General features: G+C 29.2%; 1 protein-coding gene across 1 annotated transcript in view; it reads left to right on the top strand.

Annotated features, from left to right (window-relative positions):
* The window catches only part of LOC108755863 (RING-box protein 2), a 51,823-nt gene extending 37,927 nt beyond the window's left edge, over positions 1–13,896 (top strand). Inside the window, exon 2 of the mRNA XM_018499215.1 lies at positions 13,532–13,896. Coding sequence (XP_018354717.1) covers positions 13,532–13,713 — 182 coding nt within the window. The 3' untranslated portion in view covers positions 13,714–13,896. The remainder of the gene's footprint in view (positions 1–13,531) is intronic.
* Positions 13,897–21,835: the final 7,939 nt, after the last annotated feature.

Genomic DNA, 21,835 nt, shown 5'->3' with positions numbered 1-21,835 from the left:
TAAATATTAAATTTATTTTTATTATTAAATATATAAATAAGTTTTTTAAAACAATTTTCTTTCTTTCAATATTCTTATATTAGTTGTCAAATTAAAATTTTGATAAAGTCATTTTTTTTCTTTGAAATGAAATTAAAAATATATTTTGGTTATGATATATGTATTGCGCTTTTGAAGTATAACCTAAATGAGTGACTAATTACAAATGTCATTTATAGCAAGTGTGCACAATCTGTAACTTTTTATTCAAGTAAAAAATAAGTATAGTTCTTGATCATTGTATTAAGACATTTGCTAACATTTATAACTTGATTTTTTTTTAATTTGTTGTTCGATCATTTAGTCTAAAGATTTTTACTTCAATTTTTTGAAAACTTATAATTTATGGACAAACGCACAGGTATATTTATAAAGCTCTTATGCTGTTCCTTGATGCACCGTTATCTTTCGTATTTATCGCAATTTCAATAATCTTCCTTCCTTGTGATTCCACGAATGATGCGATTTATCATCATGAAAGTAATCGATTGATGTTTTATCGGTAATAATGCACGTTATTTCCTGTCTGTAGAATATATAATAGTCATTATCCATGTCTCTTATTTCCGTTCCTATCAATGTAGATTAACTTTAATTAATTTACTCTTTATCCTTTTTTAAGATTAGAATTAGAAAAAGTTACTAACGACTGAAGAATTAAACCAAGATTGTTATATTTAACAGGAAATAGCGTGCATTACTGCCAATAAAAGATCAATCGAGTACTTTCCGTATTATTCGCGAAATCACAAAGCGGAAGAAAGATTATTGAAATTGCAATCAATACGAAAAATAGCGGTCAAGGAATATCACAAAATACTAGCAGCATTTGAGACAAGTTTATGGCCTGCATAAATTCTGATCAATGATGCTTGAAAAAAGAAAGTAATTGGGCTGATCGATAATTCACGTATCGTATATTGTCTATGCAAACTAGCTACAATGTAACTGTTGTTTGCAGTTTCGCAATTTGCATATCAGTTTTATCATTAAAAAAATATAAGCTATTTATATCAATGAAAAGATTATTGATTATAACTATTACTGTAATACGGTATATTAAGGAATTTGCAATTTGGATTGTTACTGACTTGTCAAGGTATCAAATATGAAAATTAAATATCGAAAATTGAAGTTTTTACGCAGAATAACCAACTTGAGTTTGTCGAAGAATATAATTTTCTTGCTATATTATGCACACAGTATTCTATATATTTACATATTCTATTATTTAGAATATTATTTTATTGCGATTTGTATCGAATACATTCATGTATCACACACTGCGAGCAGTGATGTGCGTTCTTTCTAGTGACATTTTATATTAATAAGGACGAGGGCTTTCAACTGTGAGAGCGTCGATCAAAGGTCTTCAAATGGCTGCACCCACCCCACTTTTGGAACGATTCCATTCAAAGAATACATCTCACTTTAATTAATTTCATGTACGATTCGTATATCACACTGCAACACGTCATATTTTAAATGCCATGAGTTTGTCGAACGCGTGTTTCGATGAAACAATTATATCCTATTAAATGCACTTATTTTATAACTTTCTACGATATATTAATATATTAATAATATCGTAAAATTTGTGTAAAGAAATTTAAAAGAAATGCAAGCAAGAATAGCAAGAAAATTAGCTGTCATTTAAGAAAAAAAAACGGAGCATCAGAATAATTGTAAAATTATAAATTACATTGAAACATTAATAAATAATAACTATGATTGAAAAGCATAAAAGAAATAGCAAAAAAATATTAAAAATTTATGAAGAATTCTATTGTATATAACATGATGTAATGAATATTATTGTATATTGATAGATTGTATATTACAATGGAACTTATTTAGTATACAAAAAGTTTTGGTTCAGATTTTGGTTTTAGAAAAGGATGATGTTCAGATTTGATGATTCCAACTCGTAATAATGGCTGCACGCATAGAACAGAAACATATTGAAACATTTTATAAGCGATAAATTGATCCATGACTGGATAATAAAAAGAGTATCATTGACAACGCTTAGTTTTAGATATATTTTTTTATACTTAACTTATAAGATTAAATATATCTATAATAAAATTATATTTTTACATATATAAATACAAGAAACAATTTAGATGTTTTCGCAAAAAATATTCATATGAAAAATAATAATACAAAAATGTGACTGCACATGAAAACGTTGATTATATAAAAAGTTTTGTAATTGTTATTTTTGGAAGATTCATTTGTAAAAAAAATTACTTATTTTAAAAAGTAGCGTTTGAAAACTTAGGTATAGATAAGATGTCAAGAATTTGATATATCGAAAATATTTGTCAAAATATTTCATACGAAAATCTTACCATTTTCTCGAAATAACCAGGTCTGGATAAAATTAAATCCTCCTAAGATCTGTCGTTGCTACGCTATGAAATTGAAAATTTCGGAATTGTATCGCAAAAACTTTCCTTGTATACATTAGCGAGAAACGAACAAACGCGGTTTATCTCTTTGTTGTTACTACTACGTACTGTACAAAGCACACTATGCAAAGCACACTTCTAAGGTAACCACGACGTATCCCGATAAGGTATTCATATTCATAGGTTTTACATTTCACACTTTTAAACGCATTTACGTCAGCTTCATTTGCGCATTGATGATCCTAATTTGTAATGCTTTGGCAAATAATTATTTCGGTAAGTTAGCATACATATGAGATACATCAAAAGTTATTCATTTTTTTTTATAAACGTTTTTTTTTCTTAGAAACGTAGAAATCGTTTGAATAAAATGTTATTGATTTGTAAAACAAACAAATGCAATTTTGATATACCTTTTCGTTTTAGGTTAACATTCAGATTAAAAAATTGACGTCTATTATAATACTGCAATATTAAATGTTTATGATATTATTGATTACAATACAAATTTAGATGTTTTTAATTAAAATTTTAGTATTTATACATCTACAATTACATATTGTTTTTATATCTTATAATAATATTAAATTAAAAAAAAATGTATTTTGATGACTTTTATCAAGAAATCTCTTAAAAAGCTTTTCTATCGTATATAGTTGTTCCTTTAGAACAATGGAATATTCTCCTCTTTATCTATTTAAAGTAGTTGATGCGAAAATGCGTTTAGTAATCTTTTCTAACAACTTTAAACGATGAGTTCTATCGGTAAGTTTCCTATATTGTTCCCGCGAGGACGAAGGTCAGGAATAAGCGCGCACAATCAGAAAATGCGTAGATCATTTTAAGTTGACATTTGCAAAGAGTCAGTATTCCCTTCAGTTAATGCAATTATATATACGGTAATACTTAAAAGATCTGAAGAAATTGATTGACTTAAAGTAGTACTACTCTTGAATGCTTCCTCTGTTTACAGTAACTTACAAAAAATATCCTATTACTATTTAATTTATATTCGAAAACAAAATTTGAAATTCAAGAAGGCCGTATTCTCATCACATATTTGTCGAGAGCGGGACTTGTTTCGAATTATTTGTTTAATACGAATTTACAGCTAAAAGACAAAAATGCCAGCTAAGATTGCGCAAAGTTATTATCGTAATAAAATAAAAAATTGCACAAAGAATTATATGTCAGTGATTAAAATATATACAAATAGATAAAGAGTCGAAATTGGATATTTTTATGATGAAACTATTAATTGTGAATCAACTTTTGTTAACCTGGAAAATTTCACCGTTATACAAAATATCACGTATTTTGATCATTGTAAAATGAAATGTACCTATTTTAATATACAGAATGTAATGAAGTTTACATAATCTAACTGAAACATGGATGATTTCTTGTGTAAGAATAGCTCAAGTGCAAAAAAAGCATTTCGTTTCTGAATACATAATAAATTTCTATTCTCAGTAGCTCAGAATATTATACAACAAGATAAACAAGATGTGAACAGTGAAAAAAAAATACTCTTCACAAATGTACGTCACTTTGTGGGTACACGCGTTTATCGTCATAAGCTGCAAGGTGGTAGTATCTCGTCTGCATATGTTGACCAAAGTTATTGAAAGATGCAAAACATTTTATTGAATATGCGCGGTCTGCGCGCTATTCTGAGTTAGATGAATATTAATTTGCATTGTAAATTATTTTTTGTTCCGATTATTTGTTGGTGCAAAAAATCTGTCTATGATAAATATTGTCATACGAGTTTTAATTTATCAGATGTCATATATAAAGCAAGACGCAGTTAGAAAAAAATAATTATCTTATTCTAATAATATTTATTCTCCTATTGTAAGACCTTAGAGTCCACGATGAGGCACACATTTCGTTATGTAAAAAACAATTTTATATATATATTTTTTAAATGAAATTATAGCATTATTATTGCTAAATTGGCTAAAATGGCTGATTTTCAAGATGCCATCATACTTGTCACACAATTTTTTTTTCAATTATATTTTTGAGGCAATTTCTTGCCTAACGAATTGTCGAATGGAATTGCATCTATTTTATAAAATTTTTAATTCTTTAATAATAAAATATCTCGATATTGAATATAATATTTTAATATGTATATATGAAGTCGGGAAATTGAAATTTTTCCGTATGAAGCCTGCTTTTTGATATTCGATCTTTGAAGTGCAATAAAGCGGTGTGCTAATTCCATATAATTCTCAGATAATAATTCGCATTTGCATCGCGTCTGTCGCGTGTAGTTCTCGCGTTATCCAATGTTTACTTATTTCAAAGCGTGACGTTGACTCGCGTATGTCTCTCTTTCTCTCATCTGCGAAGTTCGAGCTATGTCGATGTCACGTTGTTATCAAGGCGGTACTCGTGAACTTGAACCCATACCGTTCCGTTCGCGACTTCTTGGCGTGAGGATCCGGCCGTAAATTTACAAATGCTCGCACGTGCCGTTCGCGCGATCGGGCACCGCACCGTTCCACCGTTATGCGTACGCTCGCATCTTTTTCTCTCGACGCGATCCCCTCGGCGTTGTATATCATGGTCGAATCACGATTGATCAGGGTTAACTGACGGGTCGACTGACGTTATTAACGGCCAAGGAAAAGTACCTGGTACAGATTTCGACAAATTCTCTCTATTATGGCGTAAAAACGCTATGAGAGAATGCACTTGTGCATCATAAAGTCCTTTTAAGGAAGACGGAAATTTTTTATAGCCATTTATAATGTTGTTAACAATTAAGTTTACCCTTGTGAAAAAAACTTCTTATATTTTTTATTTTTCAAATTTTATAAGTTTTTTTTTCCAGAAATTATATAATGAAAAATCTTGGAAGTTTTTTAGAATATTTCGAAATTTACATATACATACACGAAGAATTCTAGAAAAGATCTCTAGATTTTCTAGAATTCTTAGCACTTCTAAAAAATATTTTGATTTATATAAAAAAAATCTGAGAAATTTTTTTTTAATAGTAATACAAATTATATAAAAATGCTAAAAAATTATACGAAAAATTAAAAAAAATGTTTATCAGATAATAATTATTTGTCGAAATAATTTGATAATTCATATCTTGGGTGTACATTGTGAAAAAGCAGCTTATCAGAATGCAGCAATCTTTGTAATTCAAATTATATTTTTTTGTTACAATTTAATCAGAAATGAGAGTTTTATCAGTACTTTTCCAGAAACATTACATTATTTTGTTACGCAACGATTTCATACTTTTTTTCACTTGAGCGCGAATGATGGAAGAGATCCATCCGTGAAAATTAGGGCAATTTGTCCGTTCGCGCTTGGTCGATACTGCGACAAATCGGAAAAACAAAGACGATAATTTCTGTCTCTAGGAAGAGCTGTGACGCAAAACAAACTGACTCGGTTATTAGCACCATAAAAATTTGTGTATGATAATTCTCGATCCTCTCTTCGATCGAAAATCAAAGTTGCTGAAACATTCGAGAGCAGCGACTAGTTAAATTACAAAATAATATTATCTAATATTATCAAATAATGATTCTTAACTGTACTATACTTATAAGCATTTTTAGCCTTCCCTCTTATTAAAGTTCTACGCAATTTCTTCTTAAGAAAATAAAATCGAATTGATTATTCTTCATAACGACTTGAGCAAGAAAACGACATTTCATGAACACTCATTTTCCTGTAGAGAAGGCTTCAATAAAGCTATATCGCAAACCTAAAAATAAAGTTTTCTATGCTTCTCGTTGATTGATTGTTCCATAGTTAGACCAAGCGCGATCCCATCAACTCAAAGGCCATTCCGGCTCGATGAGCGCAATTAATTAATCGAAGCAAGGAGCTTTTCTTGAACATTCGAATGATTACTACGTGCCATTAGTACGTACGATCGCTATATCGATAAGAATTTCGTAATACGTATTTCCGTAACGTATATGCAGAAACAGCAATGAACACGACTCATCCACGTCGTTCGATAAGTTATCCCAGGGAGGCGGCTCTCGATTTATTTCAACCTTGCAAATCTATTCGCGACCACGCGGAATTGATGCGATTATCCGTGACGAAATTGCCGTCATTGCCGTGAAAGCACGATTGTTACTTTATTATTAAATTCGCTCGTTTGGTCGAGCGTATTTGTTGATGTACATATTTGAGAATATTTTTCCCGATGATAACGCGGTGATCTCGTAACAGGAAAAAGAGGCTGATAATTGGCTGATATTTATGTAACCAAAACAACATATTCCATAATACAGATGGCGATCATGTTAAAATTTCCGTGCCGACATATTCTCAGTTTAATTCAATATATTGTGATCATTTGACCGTCATCCCCGTTGATAATGATATCGCGTGGAATAAAGAACCACGCCATGCTTACAATGAGCGCTTGATGAACGGAATCGTACAATAACGCCCTTGTTATATCGCGAACTGTTTTTAATATTGTAAATGCAAATAGATACACGTGATTTTATATTGATCTAGAATTAATAAATCTTAAAGCCGTTAAGAATTTTTCAAAATTTTATTAGACATTTTGTGTGTTGTTGGCATTTTAAAATTAATATTAATCGTAATTAAAATTAGTTATATTATATTTAAAAAGATGCTTTATAATAATGTCAATGTTATATCTTTTCTATTATGCATAAAAATAGATTGACATTGCATTTATCAATATTTGATAATTCCATCAAGTATCAATACTTAATAAGTACTTGATAATAATGTCGAATAATCAGTATCAATTGATGAATATTTGATGGAGTCAAAGACATCTGTGGTATCTGATAATTCTAGGATATTATATACACATAGTTTGATAATACATATTAATTATTTGCATTAAATAATATTTTTATTTAATCACAGAAAATGATAAAGTAAATACCGATATGTCTGATGGAAAAATAGTAAATAATTTTAATTTTGACTGCTGTATCGAACTTAAATTAAATCTTCAATTGTTTTCATGATGAATTGACTACAATTGCTTAATGCCGACGTAACGTCCGTGAATACATTTTAATGAAATATGAGTGCACACGAAACGATTTTTGTTTCCTTTGCCAGTTGTAATTTAGACTTTTTCTGTAACATCGTTATCTATATATGTTAGGAATGACACAATGAGATGTTATAACATGTTGTAAAGGTGTTGTAAAGTAAAAATATTGATAAATAAAAATTGCAGAAGAGATCGTGTTAATATATCACATGATTTATTGCATATGTTTATATAATTTAGAAAGTGTCGTGCACAAGTAGAGTCAAAGGGCCAAAGTGATCGTTGATGAAATGAAACGCTTCGCGTATGCAACCTGATTTAATCAAAATATATTGGCGGGCATTACGTCAGAGTAATACGATTGAAGTAAATTTATCATGACGCAACAGACTACTTACACGCTCACAACAATGTAAGATTTAATAATGCCGATAAGCTTGGAAAATTCCAAGAGATCCCTGAATTATCCGACACAATAGGATGAAGAATATACTGGATATATAACTATTAACTACACTATAATCATTCAAGTAGTACATCATTGTGTGAAATCTCAGGAACGTAACATTAGTTTTTTAATATATCTTTAATATAGTACATTTTCTCATCATCCTCTCTCTGATATCAAACTTCAAAATTACGAATTCATAATTAAATTAACTCTCAGCAGTATAAAGGAAACTATGTCAAATTGCTTATTGCGTATAAGAATTGTATGTAAATACTGAAACAAGTTCCCAACATATCAGATGTTCGTAAAGTACACCTTTGCAAAGAAGGTTCTCCTTTATGCGAAAAATTAAATTAAGACCTTACCTGTTCAACGGATTTTATGTTTTATCGTGTGTGCAGTATTATATGAGATATTATACTTAATATAATTAAATAAAATGCATCCTTATAAGTAAACTGTGTTGCATAATGCATTTTTATTTTATGTTACTATTTACCTATTGGTGTCTTTTAAAATTTTATTTTATAGATGGCTTTTATTTTTTACAAGCATTTTTGATAGCGTTGGCCATCAATAATTATTATAGTAGTCAATGAATTAAAAAATAACGACTGCCTCTGAAATTTTCTGTAAGCGAATAACTTTCTATTTTTTAATATATAATTCATTATATTTGACATTAAAAATTTAAATCTGAAAATCCAACCACCCCTGACGATTCACATCTTTAATGTATGTGCGGCCCTGAGTCGAACAATTACATATGTGCGTGCTTATCATGTCAATCGTCCTCGCCGACGTCTTCGCCGCGATTAATTGGCCCAATGGCTTGCTTAGATCTGGGGGCGCGTCCAGCATATTGCTCCGATCCCCCGGAGGGGGTCAACGAGAAAAGGGCATCACATCTCTTTGTCTCTCTCTTTCTTTGTCGCATCCTCTCTGCAACGACCGTCGTGAGTTAATCGATGAAGCGCCAGCAGACGCGAAGATAACGACGGAAATTTCTTTCTCGTCAATCGAGATCTTGATTGAGTTGTATTGATATAAACAAATATACTATTGACTTGACGAACTCACGCAAGAAAACAAATCTATGCGAAGTTAAGGGTAGGTCATGATTTTCTCTCTCTCTCTTTTTTTAAAGAAACTCTATACATAGAAAAAAATTACTACGAGCTAAACGCATTTAGTTAAGTTAAACAACTTTTTTTTTTCTTGCACCCAGAGAAAGGTTTCTTCGATTTAAAGAATTGTTTTTTTGCTATACGGCTAAAGAAAAAATTTCTTTGATTTATAAATATCATTTATTTTCATTTCCTTAAAAATCAAGTAAATTTTATTTGATTTAAAAAAATAATGTTTAAATCAAATAAATGACGTTCACAAATCTAAAAAATTTTTTCCTTTACCGTATAGCAAAGAAACGTTTCTTTAAATCGAAGAAATCTTTTCTCTGAGTGCGATGCAGCAATTTAATAAAAGCACAGAAATATTTTAATATGATTGTATATGCAGTGGAACTTCCATGACTTCTACAACGCGGGGCTGTGAGAAGTTAGAGAGGTTCTCCCCATTCTTACATTAAGGGCGGAGCATTAAAAAGAAATATGATGCACTTATTACATATATTATAGGCTGGGTTCGGGGAGACGCTATTAGCGCTATTTGTGTCATTCTATCTTTATCGTCCATTAAGTGTAAAGCAAGAATAATATGACATAAACAGCGTTGATAGAGCGCTCATCGAACACCCAGTGACAACAGCCAGTGAGAACGTTTGCACAGATGTCAATATAATCTACTTTAACACTGACAATTTTTATACACGACGTCATATACGTACATGGAAAGGCAAATGAAGAATTACAGATTATTGAAGTTAGGGAAGTTCCATGATATATATATTATTTGATAAATATTGACATATTGAAAGGTGTATACATACGCGAAGACATCTTGAGATAACCAGATTATTTCACAAAAATACGATCAAAACTGGATAAGAAGAGAAGTCTATAAGAGAAAACGATCATGAGTTCAACGAGTATTTGTAATGCACGCATTTTATTCAGTGTTATATGTTTTGTTGTATGCACGAGGACACAAATGTCTGATCATGCCTTTTATGACTTCTTATGCTTTCTCATTCTTTCTTGTGTCTTCTCTGATATGCGTGCAACTTCGGATGGTTAGGCATTTATGTCCCCGTGCATGGTGGAAGTATCTTCTTCCATTATGTATGTCCCGTGTATACTTTATTTTGTCTAGAACAATGGTATTTTGTCACGATGGGCGTTTCTCTATATATTTGCGACATATCGGATTGTTAGCAATGCTATAATTATCGTACATGATAATTACGTGATTAGATACATTAGACGTTAGCTAAATCCGTGGAATTTTACGATTCAGATACGCTGAAAAATCGTATTAGCACGAACAATGTCAGATGATACTCGATATCGCTTTGAACGGCAAATGTTATGAGATTTCTCAGTTAGAGTGATTATTTTGTAATCGGAAGAGTCGGGAGAGAAAATTAGATTAATATACGAACAACTACCTTTGACTGTTTTCTCTTTGTCTTAACTGTATAACAAATTAAATTCTAGTTTTCAACTTCGTGATATTAAACTTCTTCAGTTTTTTATCTTTAATAAATTATTTATTCAGTGAATTTTTTATGTTTTACTACGTAGAATTTTCATTATCGTAAATTTATACAATAAAATATTGTAATATTATATGTTAAATAAGGCTACAGCATTATACTGTGTTGAATAGAATACACTTTTTATATTATGTTATTATTTAACTATTTATATTATGTACAATTTTATATCATGATATTTTTTAAAAAACTAGAAAAAAATGTATATATTTTCATATAAGCATTAGCAAGATTTTTCTAAGAAAATAAGATTATGGATCTTTCCTTTTTTTACAGATCCATAGCTTTGTGGCCGATATTCACAGTTGATTCTTATATTTAAGAATCTGTCTTAAATACAGCCTTAAAATATCATAATAGAGTCATATTAGCATCTTAAGACGATTACTCAGAGACGATTTTTAAATAAAAACAGACGTGTATACCAGCTTATGAATTTATTCGCAAAATTAAAAACTGTATTCGTAGATATATGATTTAGAGACTTGTAAGAGAATTTATAAATATGAGATAAAAAAAAATTTATTTTTCTATAAATCTGAAAATTATAGAAACTATTAATTAACATTATTTAAATAATATTAGGTAAATAATGTCATTTATTATAATAATTAATTTTTATTATTATTAGCGCTTGATATATTTATTTATTTGTTAGTGTTATTTATTGTTAACATGTTGGAACTCTTGATTGTTTTGTCAATCATAAAATTACCTAATGTTTATATATAATAGATACGTTTTTCGATTTAACTTGTATAGGAAATAAACAGAACAACGCAGTACTTTATGTTATGTATACAAATTATCAACATTTCACACATTCTGCGTTTTATCACGTCTATTTGTTTATACATTAGGTATACTTATCGTCGAATATTTAGCGTATACAAGCAGAAATAAATGATTCATGATTTGTTTTCTTATCATTTGATATTGATTTTTGAATTTATGTATTTTTATTATCTACAACATGAATAATTTGTTTTCAAGCAGCCACATTTGATGAATATTGGATCACGTTTAGCTACGTAGTAAGAAAACAGCAGATCACTACCTTGCACGTTTATCTCTTCGGCATCATTGTGATAGATGTCCTTTTAATTCTTGAGATTTCGAGGAGTAAAAAAAGAGTGTCTCTTTTTATCCTTTATGTTCTCCAGTATTCTTCCGTTCATCACGGAATGTCTGGTTTGTGCGCGATTATGTTGCATTTTTGCTGAACGAGCACGTTTACATCTCACGGAAACAATTTTGATAAGGGATAAACGTGATACCATGCGAAAACCTCACGTATAAGACATAATACGTAGCAACAAATTACAAAGTACGTAATTATTCGTTCAGCGCAAAAATTACTATTCCTATATACAGTTTTATTCCTTTATTATGCTAACTTCAGTTTAAAAAATGAAAAAAAAGGAATAACAGAATATTAAAAATGAATGCGTAGTGTAAATGATGTTTTCCTAAAATCTTAAAGATCTTCCATTTTATAGAATTCTTTTGTAAAAAATAAGAAGCTTGAATAAATAAATAAATAATAATAAATATATATTATATATATGTATTATAAACGTATGATACATACATTTTTCCGTAAAAAATTTCTGTTTTATGTATTCTCGATATTTTAGTATAGTATAATTAAATTTTACTTCTTTACTTCTTTATGATTGAATAATTATATGTCATCTGTTTAAAAATTTATATTTACCTCGATAAATCAAGTTGCTTGCAAAAGGATAAAATAAAAAAAAATTTTTTAAGTGAAAACTCTATTTTATTTTTGTATATCAGATGTGAAAATATAGCAAAATTTGAGAGTAACGTAAATGATGATGGTACACTTAAAGAGCCATAATGTTATCATCACAGTTTAAGTGGCGAACAAAGTGCGTTTATCATGTTTAGCAGTTAAATTTTTAATAGCAACATGTCTCTTTGCACAAATTTATATAATTTTATGATCTACATAAAAAATTTGTCGAAGAATTTTCTAAAGTAATTTTTCCAAGATTTTTCCAATTTTTCATCTGTTTCACTCTTGTAAGCGTTACAAATTACCATTCCTCAATTATTGCTTTTGTATGCGAGGACGCAGCATATCACTCACAAGTGCGACCTAATTTCAGCAGACACGTTTTATCACCTTTTATGCTAAAAATTATTATCTATATTTCTCATTAATTTTTAACCACTTTCGGACGTTTCTACTTGTGTGTGTGCCATTATAATTATCGTTTTCATAATATTTTATGATGATATAGTATTCTCTTTTAAACATAAATTGAAATACAAGAACCAATTTAAACACTTATTTGATTTATTATTTGAATGATTGTTCCTTTGGAATTCTATTATTATTTTGCAATTAAATAATTTATTTATAATACATTAGAAAAAAATTAACTCTTATTCTCTACATTTTGTGTATGTATGTGTGTGTATTTTCGTGTAAAAAATTATTTTTAAAGTTAGATCGAATTAAAATAGGAATTTCCTACAATTTAGAATGTACAAAAGTTTTATTTGTTTTTAATTTCTTTTTCCAATTTTTTAATTTTTTTTCTTCTTTAAGTACTGTTTAATAATTTTTTAAATATCTTTAATTTATATATTATTGAAAGATTATAACAGTCAAACTGGAGTAGCATTAGCAGTCTAGATTTCGATACGTTTCAATTATTTTTCGTGTTAATCACAAAGATATTAAATATGAAGATTTACTATTATAAAAGATAATCTGCTCTCTCTCTCTCTCTCTTTCTTCTATCTAATATTTTTATCAAGAAAACAATTACTTTAAATTTTCTAAGAAACTATGACATACAACTATGATATACAAACTTCCCGCGTTGTGGAGGACATTTTATGTAAATACTGATAATTATCAAAGTTTATTTTTAAATTTTCAGATGCCTGTCTACGGTGTCAGGCAGAAAGTAAGAAGGAAGTTTATGGCCGGCAAGACTGCGTGGTCGTTTGGGGCGAGTGCAACCACTCGTTTCATTACTGCTGCATGTCGCTTTGGGTCAAACAAAACAATCGTTGTCCATTGTGTCAGCAAGAGTGGTCTATCCAACGAATGGGAAAGTAATTCTTGCGTATGCTAGTAACTAATTTTATTGCAGCTTCTAATTTTTTTGCAATTATTGCCAATTAATCAGGATGGATCATGAAAAAAAGCTGTCAATCGTTGTAATGCATCCTAACGAGTCTTGAGTTTATTTTCTTTTTCGGGAACTTTTGAAAGTGATAATCAAAGTCATCTAATATCTTAAGCTAGGATTATTTTATTATAACATAATAATGATTAATAAACATGTACTTGTATATAAAATATGTGAATGATTTTTGAAGCTTGCAAATTATAAAGTTATTGTATTTCTTCTCTTCTATAAAAATTATTTTCTTTTCCTTCTTTTCCTATATATTTAAATATTATTGTTATTGTCAAATAATAATTGTTTTTTTATTATACATAATTTGTTTTATTAAAAATTTGTTTTATTTAATTAAATTAATATTTAATATTAAATTTTGATTTTGATAATTATTTATATATTATCTAATAATTGTAGCTTTAAGTTTTAAATGACCTATAAATCCTAAATGTTTATTTTATTAAGATAAGTTTAAATTATAGTGAAAGTAATGGTTTACATCATGTTTTAACTAACCTTTTCTATATTTTTATCTCGAATTTTGTAGAATTTTTGTTTTGAACGTTATGATTCTGTTTTCATCATTATGATACTTAACGCTCTTATGAGACATGATGCTTATCATATACACAATACTCAGAAATTTTATATATATATATATATATAATATTACGAAATATGTAAAATTTGTCACAAAGATAATATCTCGTATCTCGTAAGTACAAAGCATCACCGTGCGCCGTCGTGTGGACTTAATTTCAATGTTCGAGGCAAAGGTATTCTGAAAATGTGTTGCTACACACAAACATTATATAAGAGATATTTTTTTTATCTTGCGTATCACTGCGGAAAAGGTAAATAGTGAGCTATCAAAAGTCGATGTCGACAATGTAAAATTATTACAGATATGCGATTGGAAAGTTCCTGTTACGAAAAAATTGAGATCAGTAAGTTTGTCTTTTATATTAATACAATACTTTAACCAATTTCTTGTCTTCTATTTCAGAATAAGTAATCGGTAAGTAACGAAAGTCACATAAGATGCAGAAAAACGTCATTGTTATGTTACCCGCATACGCAGCGACTTGAAAGTATTTAGGTTGATAACATGCGCCATATCACGATTTAAGCAATTGCGATGACGTTGCTTAAATTCTGCTCATTCATTCTATTTTGTCTGATGTAAAGGCATCATATTTCCGATTCGTCAAATATAAAATTCTATTCATTCCAGAAGTTCTTGAATGATAATTGTATTTTAAAGTGTGGTACATCTTTAATTATTAAAAACTTCCGTCGCAGATAAAGATAGGAATTATCATTGCTTGTTTCTCTTTATTTTTTTCTTCGAAATGTAAACTTTTTATACATTAGGAAAAAACCAATCGATAATTAGAATACTAAAAACCTTGAGGGAAAGATAAAAAAGAAAAATAACTTCTCTGAATTACGTTTACTGTAATAAGCAGCAATTAACAATAAGATACATATATGAGACAAGTATAGAGACTGGTATATTCCATATATTTTCCGTGCAAGCTTTTTTAGCAATAACAATGTATATTAAAAGGTATCAAATCAAATTAATTCAGGATTCAAAAGATATCAGCCTTTCTTAAATCATTTAAAAAGCTCATAATCTACGCGAAATTGCTACAAATTGTAAAAATGCACGCATGCGTATCGTAGTATTAATTAAATTAATGGCATACGTTATGTGCGTGATAAAATATTAAACATTTATCAATGTGTGTATATCATAACTAGACATCTTTAACGACACAATCTATCGATGATTTTGTTCGGTAATAAAAATTTATGATTCGGGCGACGTAGTGACTGTGCGTTGATGTCTCTTGATAGAAAGCGACGGGGTCAACGAGCTAGAAGTAACAGTCCGACCTTTCTTTCCAGTCTAATTCCGAATGTAGAATCAATTCTTCGATTCGCAATTACTTGTACAGATTCTTAGATGCGTAGATTTACAGCTGCGCGAATTGATGGAATCATCATAGAGAAATTCTACACCGATATAATTAATATAATAGTGTCGCATCCATACTTTAAAAGTAACACAACAAAAAAAAACATGATTTGTTATTATCATAAATGAGTTAAAATAAATATTATCGTTAAAATGATAACTCAAAAAGGTGATTTTACAAAAAAAGTTATCAAAATTTCAGGATTCAAAAGGGCGATGTTTTCAGTTTTGAAAAAAAATAACAAATAATATTTGATCACACTAAGAATACACTCTTTTTGCTATACTATAATATTACTTGATCAATAATTTTCTATCAAATTTTGAAATATAGTTCTTTTCTGTTTCTGTGAAATTTAATTGTTTTAGTTGTGTCACTTTTAAAATAATTAATTAAATGTTAATTAAAATACTAGAATTTTGAAAAGAAGAAGAAAAATAGAAAGGAATTCGCGTAGCATAACAGTACATGGTTTAAATAACATGTCATAAATTACTAATTTTATTTTTTATTATAGCTTTTACAATAAGTAAATTAGACATCTTGGTTTTCTAGAACTTGCCCTCCTTTCTAAAATGTCCTCGAACGCGTATTCACAAATTTTTTAAATATATTCTAATTTTTTTGTTACCTAGATAAAAAGTGCAAATTTATTCGCATTGCTTATTACAATGCTTATTTTCGTTTACATATATATTATACGTTTTAATTTTTTTACTTAAAAATAAACGAAAGCAAATAGCAATATCTTAATTTTTTTGGTACATGGAAGATTCTTGATAAAATTTTAAAGAATTCCGTATATTATGTTCATCAAATGCAATTTTCATGTGCAATATGATCTGATGGGATTATAAGATCACGAGATATCTTGCGGATTCCGCGAAAGCTGAGGCAGTTGTACGAAGAAGAAACATACTCTCATGAAATATAACACGAGCGACGAAAATGACGTCACATTAACCGCCCAACCTCCCTGTCGGAGGCGTGTTTATTCTATCACGGAGCCAAAATTCTGCAAGAAATACCGAGATAATCACGCGAGACTTCGCTTTTCTGAGAAGTTTTCAACCTAACTCTAAGCGGTCATTATAGCTTCAAAGAAACGATAATAATAAGTATAATGACGACGAGGTCGTCTGTACTGGCGCCGTTTCGCCTTTCTATGACGCGATTGGTCGAGCCTCCAGACGAGCCCCCACGTGACGACAGCGACACGGAATAGCGAATACAGAGCGAATAATATGGTGATGACCTTCGGATAAGCTTCGCAAATAGCGTTACGTATGGTGTAACCCGTACTCTGCATGCGTAGTTGGTTAGCATTGCGCGATACATCGATAATTTTTGCGCTGATGAATCAAATTTGTTATGCTTACTCATTCAGAAGTACATAAAAATTAAAAGTATACATCGGAGCAAACAATTGTTTATAATAATGAATTTTTAAAGATAGCTAGCACTCTCGATTTTAGTTCTACTAAACTTGTTTTATAAATAAATAACTAAATATAAATTATTTAATTTAAGAAATACAAGAAATACACGTATATAAGGAAACATTATTTATTTGAATCGATTTCAATTTTCAGTAAGTATTCAGAAATAAGTTTAAGCTTGTAGTCAAGAAATTTAATTTAATTTTATGATTTATACATGATTTGTTTTTTCTTAAAATATTAATTTAGACTACATCAAAATTATAAATTAGAATTATTTCAAAATATCTGATATTTTAGCGAGTTTATATTTACAGTTATACAAATAGAAATATGTATTGATTCTTTACGTTCTCGAGATACATATTATACAATATCTTTGAAAATTCATAACTTTGCATATTTAGGAATAAATAATATCGAAATAATATATGTTATATTTTAAAGTTCAAGAGTCTTAAAAAAAAAATTCTACCTATCAAAAATTTATATTTCATCCTTTTATGAAAAAAAAAAATTTATAGTAGATTATATAAAATATAAAGCAAAATGTAAAGGAAAATGCATTGGAAATTTAAACAAAATTTTTTCTTTTATACTAAATAAATATATCTTATTAATTATTAATTAAAATTATAAAGTTTAATTATCAAAAACTTTAGCAATAATTTTCGATATATATATATATATATAATATTACTAACTTTTAAATATTACATAAAACTGAGGACGTAAAGAATTAAATTTAATAAAAAAAACTGATATCTATTATTGGGAACAGTACATAAAAAAAGGTAATTAATTTTTTTTGTATGACAGTTTTAATTTATACTTATCGGGAGGTCAACCTTGTTATAATTCAGAATTTGTATTTGAGATTGTTCTCAGGACTAGAGTGATACGTATTTGTTTTATCAAAATACATACAACTGATTTAAAAAAAGTTCTATATATTTTCTAAATATAAATCTACATCTATCTTTAACGCATACGTAATTAAACATAAAACATCATGTGCACGTTACCCGTGAGCAGTAGCAACGGACAGCGGAGCGATTCCGTTTCGATATGAGCGACTAGTTCGCGATTTCCGCGATACAATGGCGCGTGACTGCAAAGGCCGAACACGCGATTACGCTACTTATATATTTTTTTTCGAAAATCACCGTTCTTCCATCCGCTACGGTAAAGAGATTAGTTTGGACGGAGGAGGTATTGATTCACTCTTACATAAAATCTCATATATATTATTCCTGTCTATCATTAATGTATTATTCTTCCGGATTCAAGGTCGCGCTTATGCAAGCAGCAAATCGCTCGATCAATTCTCAACTAGAATCGATATCATCGTTGATACGCGTGCTATATATTTTATCGTGTAATACCTCAATCATAATCATCTCTAGCCATGCGACAGGGTCAAGTATGATGCTATCTTTGTATATATGTTTGAACCTTGATCTCTTGTTTAAGTTTATTGGCCTTTCTAATTCTTTAGTTATTGCGGACCAGTTGAGTATTCTTCACATAAAGACTAACGCAGTTGCCGTTCAACTTGTATCCTGATCCAGAATTTTTACATTGCTGTAACTTTATTCGATTCTGTGTGTGAGTTTAATCACAGAATTGCAACTACAGAGTCAAAAATGTAACGAATAAAATGTAATGTAATAAAATTATATCTTTGCATGTTCTTTGAAAGAACATGTACTTAATAATATTAACGAATATCAATCTGTACTGGCATTATAATTACAAGATATTTAACGAGACAAATTAGATTTCATATAAAAATTTTATAATTACAAAATTACAATTTATGGAACTTCTGTGCCAGTGCTCTTGTTCAATTCGTTCATATCTTTGATGTGGCAGGTAGCGAGCCTTTAAATAATCGTTTATTTTGCAGACGAGCGATCAACTTCATGCACCAAGTTTGATGTTTTTTCAGCATCATGAAAATCGCTGTAGACTTGAATCACTAGATTGCACCGTTTAGGACCGGTTTTATCAATGTCGGTTAACAACCACGGCTCAGCGAAATCCTTCTGCGCCTGTGATACGGCCGGAGAAGCAGTCAAGTTAAACGCAGAGTTAATCAATATCGTTGAAACCGGTCCTGTATAACTTTCGCGAATACGAATAGAAGGAATGTTTAAAAGGTAAGATACTTACTGATTGCACTACAATATTGCGAACAGGTAACGCTCGTAATCTTCTTAATTTTACACACAAATGGCTTTTACTTTAATAGATTGTTTTATACTCTTTACTTTTATACAAAGGGTGATTTTAGTAACTGGATTACAGCTCTTTTTTAAGTCACGATAAAAAAAAAGTGGTACAAGAAAATCTTTCTTTGTTCAATATAATTTCTACCATTCTGATTATATTTTTTATTATATTTTTTTTAAACAATGCACTGAGATGTATTTATAAAGTGCAACACATTAAAAAATTTTTTTAGTGTAAATTGATTTTCTTATTATTCTGTATATAAATATATTAGAACGAGAATAGTTGAAAGGATTTTTTCTTATGAAAATTATTGAAGATTAATGTTCTCAAGAATTCATAAAATTTGAAAGAACGAATTTTTTTCTATCTTGACTTGAAAAGAGGTTATTTTAGTTCAGATATAATCATCCTATACAATACAATGCTATATTTACACTATATAAAATATAATAATGATTATTATTCTTACGCGATAATTTTTTGTTACATAAACGTCTAATTAAGTTGTTAGCTTAAAAAATTGATGATTATTTAAATTAGTCTCAAGCACGCGTATAAATATGATATTGAAAAATATTATTAATGATATTATTTACTCATGCGAGATAATACGACGTTGTCTCGTTTATATTTCTGTCGAGAAATATATGACAAATATGATCTATGAAAAGAATAAAACGTGGGCGAGGCTTGAATGAAAGGCGCTAAATGAGCTGACGCAAATCCTTCGAAACTTTCGGTACGTAGGAGAAAGGTCTTTTGTCTGCATTTACCCGTATCCAACGCTTCAACGTTGAAGGCACAGAGAAGGCGGAGCGGAAATTTGCAGAGTACAATGTGAACTCGTCGACATTTTTCTAGCATCATTGTTATGGAAATAATATAAAAAGTGTTTGTGTACTTTTTTTTTTCTAGACGCATGTAAGATAAAGCAATGTGATATTGATAATTCAACATTTTTTAAGACATGATTTTTTAAGACGAAATCTGTCATACTATCATGTTCTACTTAAATTTTTTTATATAAATGAATTAAAGTTTAACAGGTGAGGATACATCTATTTTAATCAATGCTGAGTGTCTATATATAATTTAGTTATAAGTTTTGAGTAACCATTTCAAGCTGCTGGCTACATTCCAAGTTATTTTTTTTTTATAAATTAAAGTTTTAATTTAAACAAATGTTTATAAGCTACTTTTGACATCAATCTTTGTCAAGGCATTAAGGCTTTTAAAGATTGTGATCATCTATGCAAATATATTTAGAAAAAGAACAATCTTTTAAAGCTGCGTAGGATTTTTACTCCTTACTCCAAAAATATCTTTGATGTTAAAGAGACTCGGTCTTCTCTTCGCAACCTCTGTTTCAAAATTACTCTTCAGTACATGAATGAGTTTATTCTGAATATTTCGTGATCTTTGTTTAAAAAATTTAATATCAATTACACATTATTTTTCATACATATTTGTAAGTCAAGTTGATAAATTATAGAAGTAATTACCATTTTAGTATTATTTGTTTACTTGGGTTATATAATATGCAGTGTAATACTCGCAAGTATAATTCATTTTATTTCACATCTTTCATGTTGACTTTCGAACAACGTTATTTACACAGAAGTTTATAAAGAATTTTAATTCTTAATATAAAAAGTATATATTACTTTACTAATTATTTTATATCTACTAAGTAACTAATTGATATTAGATACGTGTTTATCACATTAACGTGTTTATTATAGACACAAATTAACATGATATTAATGCACTTAATATTTATTAAAAATTTGAAATAAATATGTAAAAACATTTCATGTTAGATTTTAATGAAAAAAAGGAATAGCAATATATTAGGAATACATATATAATATTTTATTGTATTATCAACGAAAAAAAAATACATAATGTATATTATATATTGTATGACCGGATAAACTTGTCTTTGTGGCGAATCTGATATGAACAAATTTATTACAGAAGAAATGTAATTTTGTTATTTGCGATATAACGTAATATTCGATGAAGCGAGATAAGCAGCTAATTTAAATCTTGTCAACGAACGACCACACCAGCGTACAACTTTCCTTTCCCATTAGTTCTTCTTGAAGGCGGCTGGTCAAGCATTTCTCACGACCACACACGTGACGAAGTCGAGTTAGTCGAGCCTCCGCGGAAGCGAGGTTCCTATTGGTCGTTGCGCTCCGCTTCTGTATTCTGTTAATAACCCGTCATTGTTGCGTCACAGAATATATTACTGTCATTATGAATTTTTATACCGTCGCATAAAGAAGGACACGGGGGACAGATACCGTTCGGCAAAAACAACCGTGACGGATCTGTTGAATACGAGTCCGATCAAAGTCCACCCCTTAAAGAAAAAGAAAGAATATAAG

The sequence above is a fragment of the Trachymyrmex septentrionalis genome, unplaced genomic scaffold (assembly GCF_001594115.1).
Source record: "Trachymyrmex septentrionalis isolate Tsep2-gDNA-1 unplaced genomic scaffold, Tsep1.0 scaffold9, whole genome shotgun sequence".
NCBI lineage: Eukaryota > Metazoa > Arthropoda > Insecta > Hymenoptera > Formicidae > Trachymyrmex > Trachymyrmex septentrionalis.
Note: the sequence above shows the minus strand (reverse complement) of the source record. Positions and strands in the feature narration are given on the sequence as shown.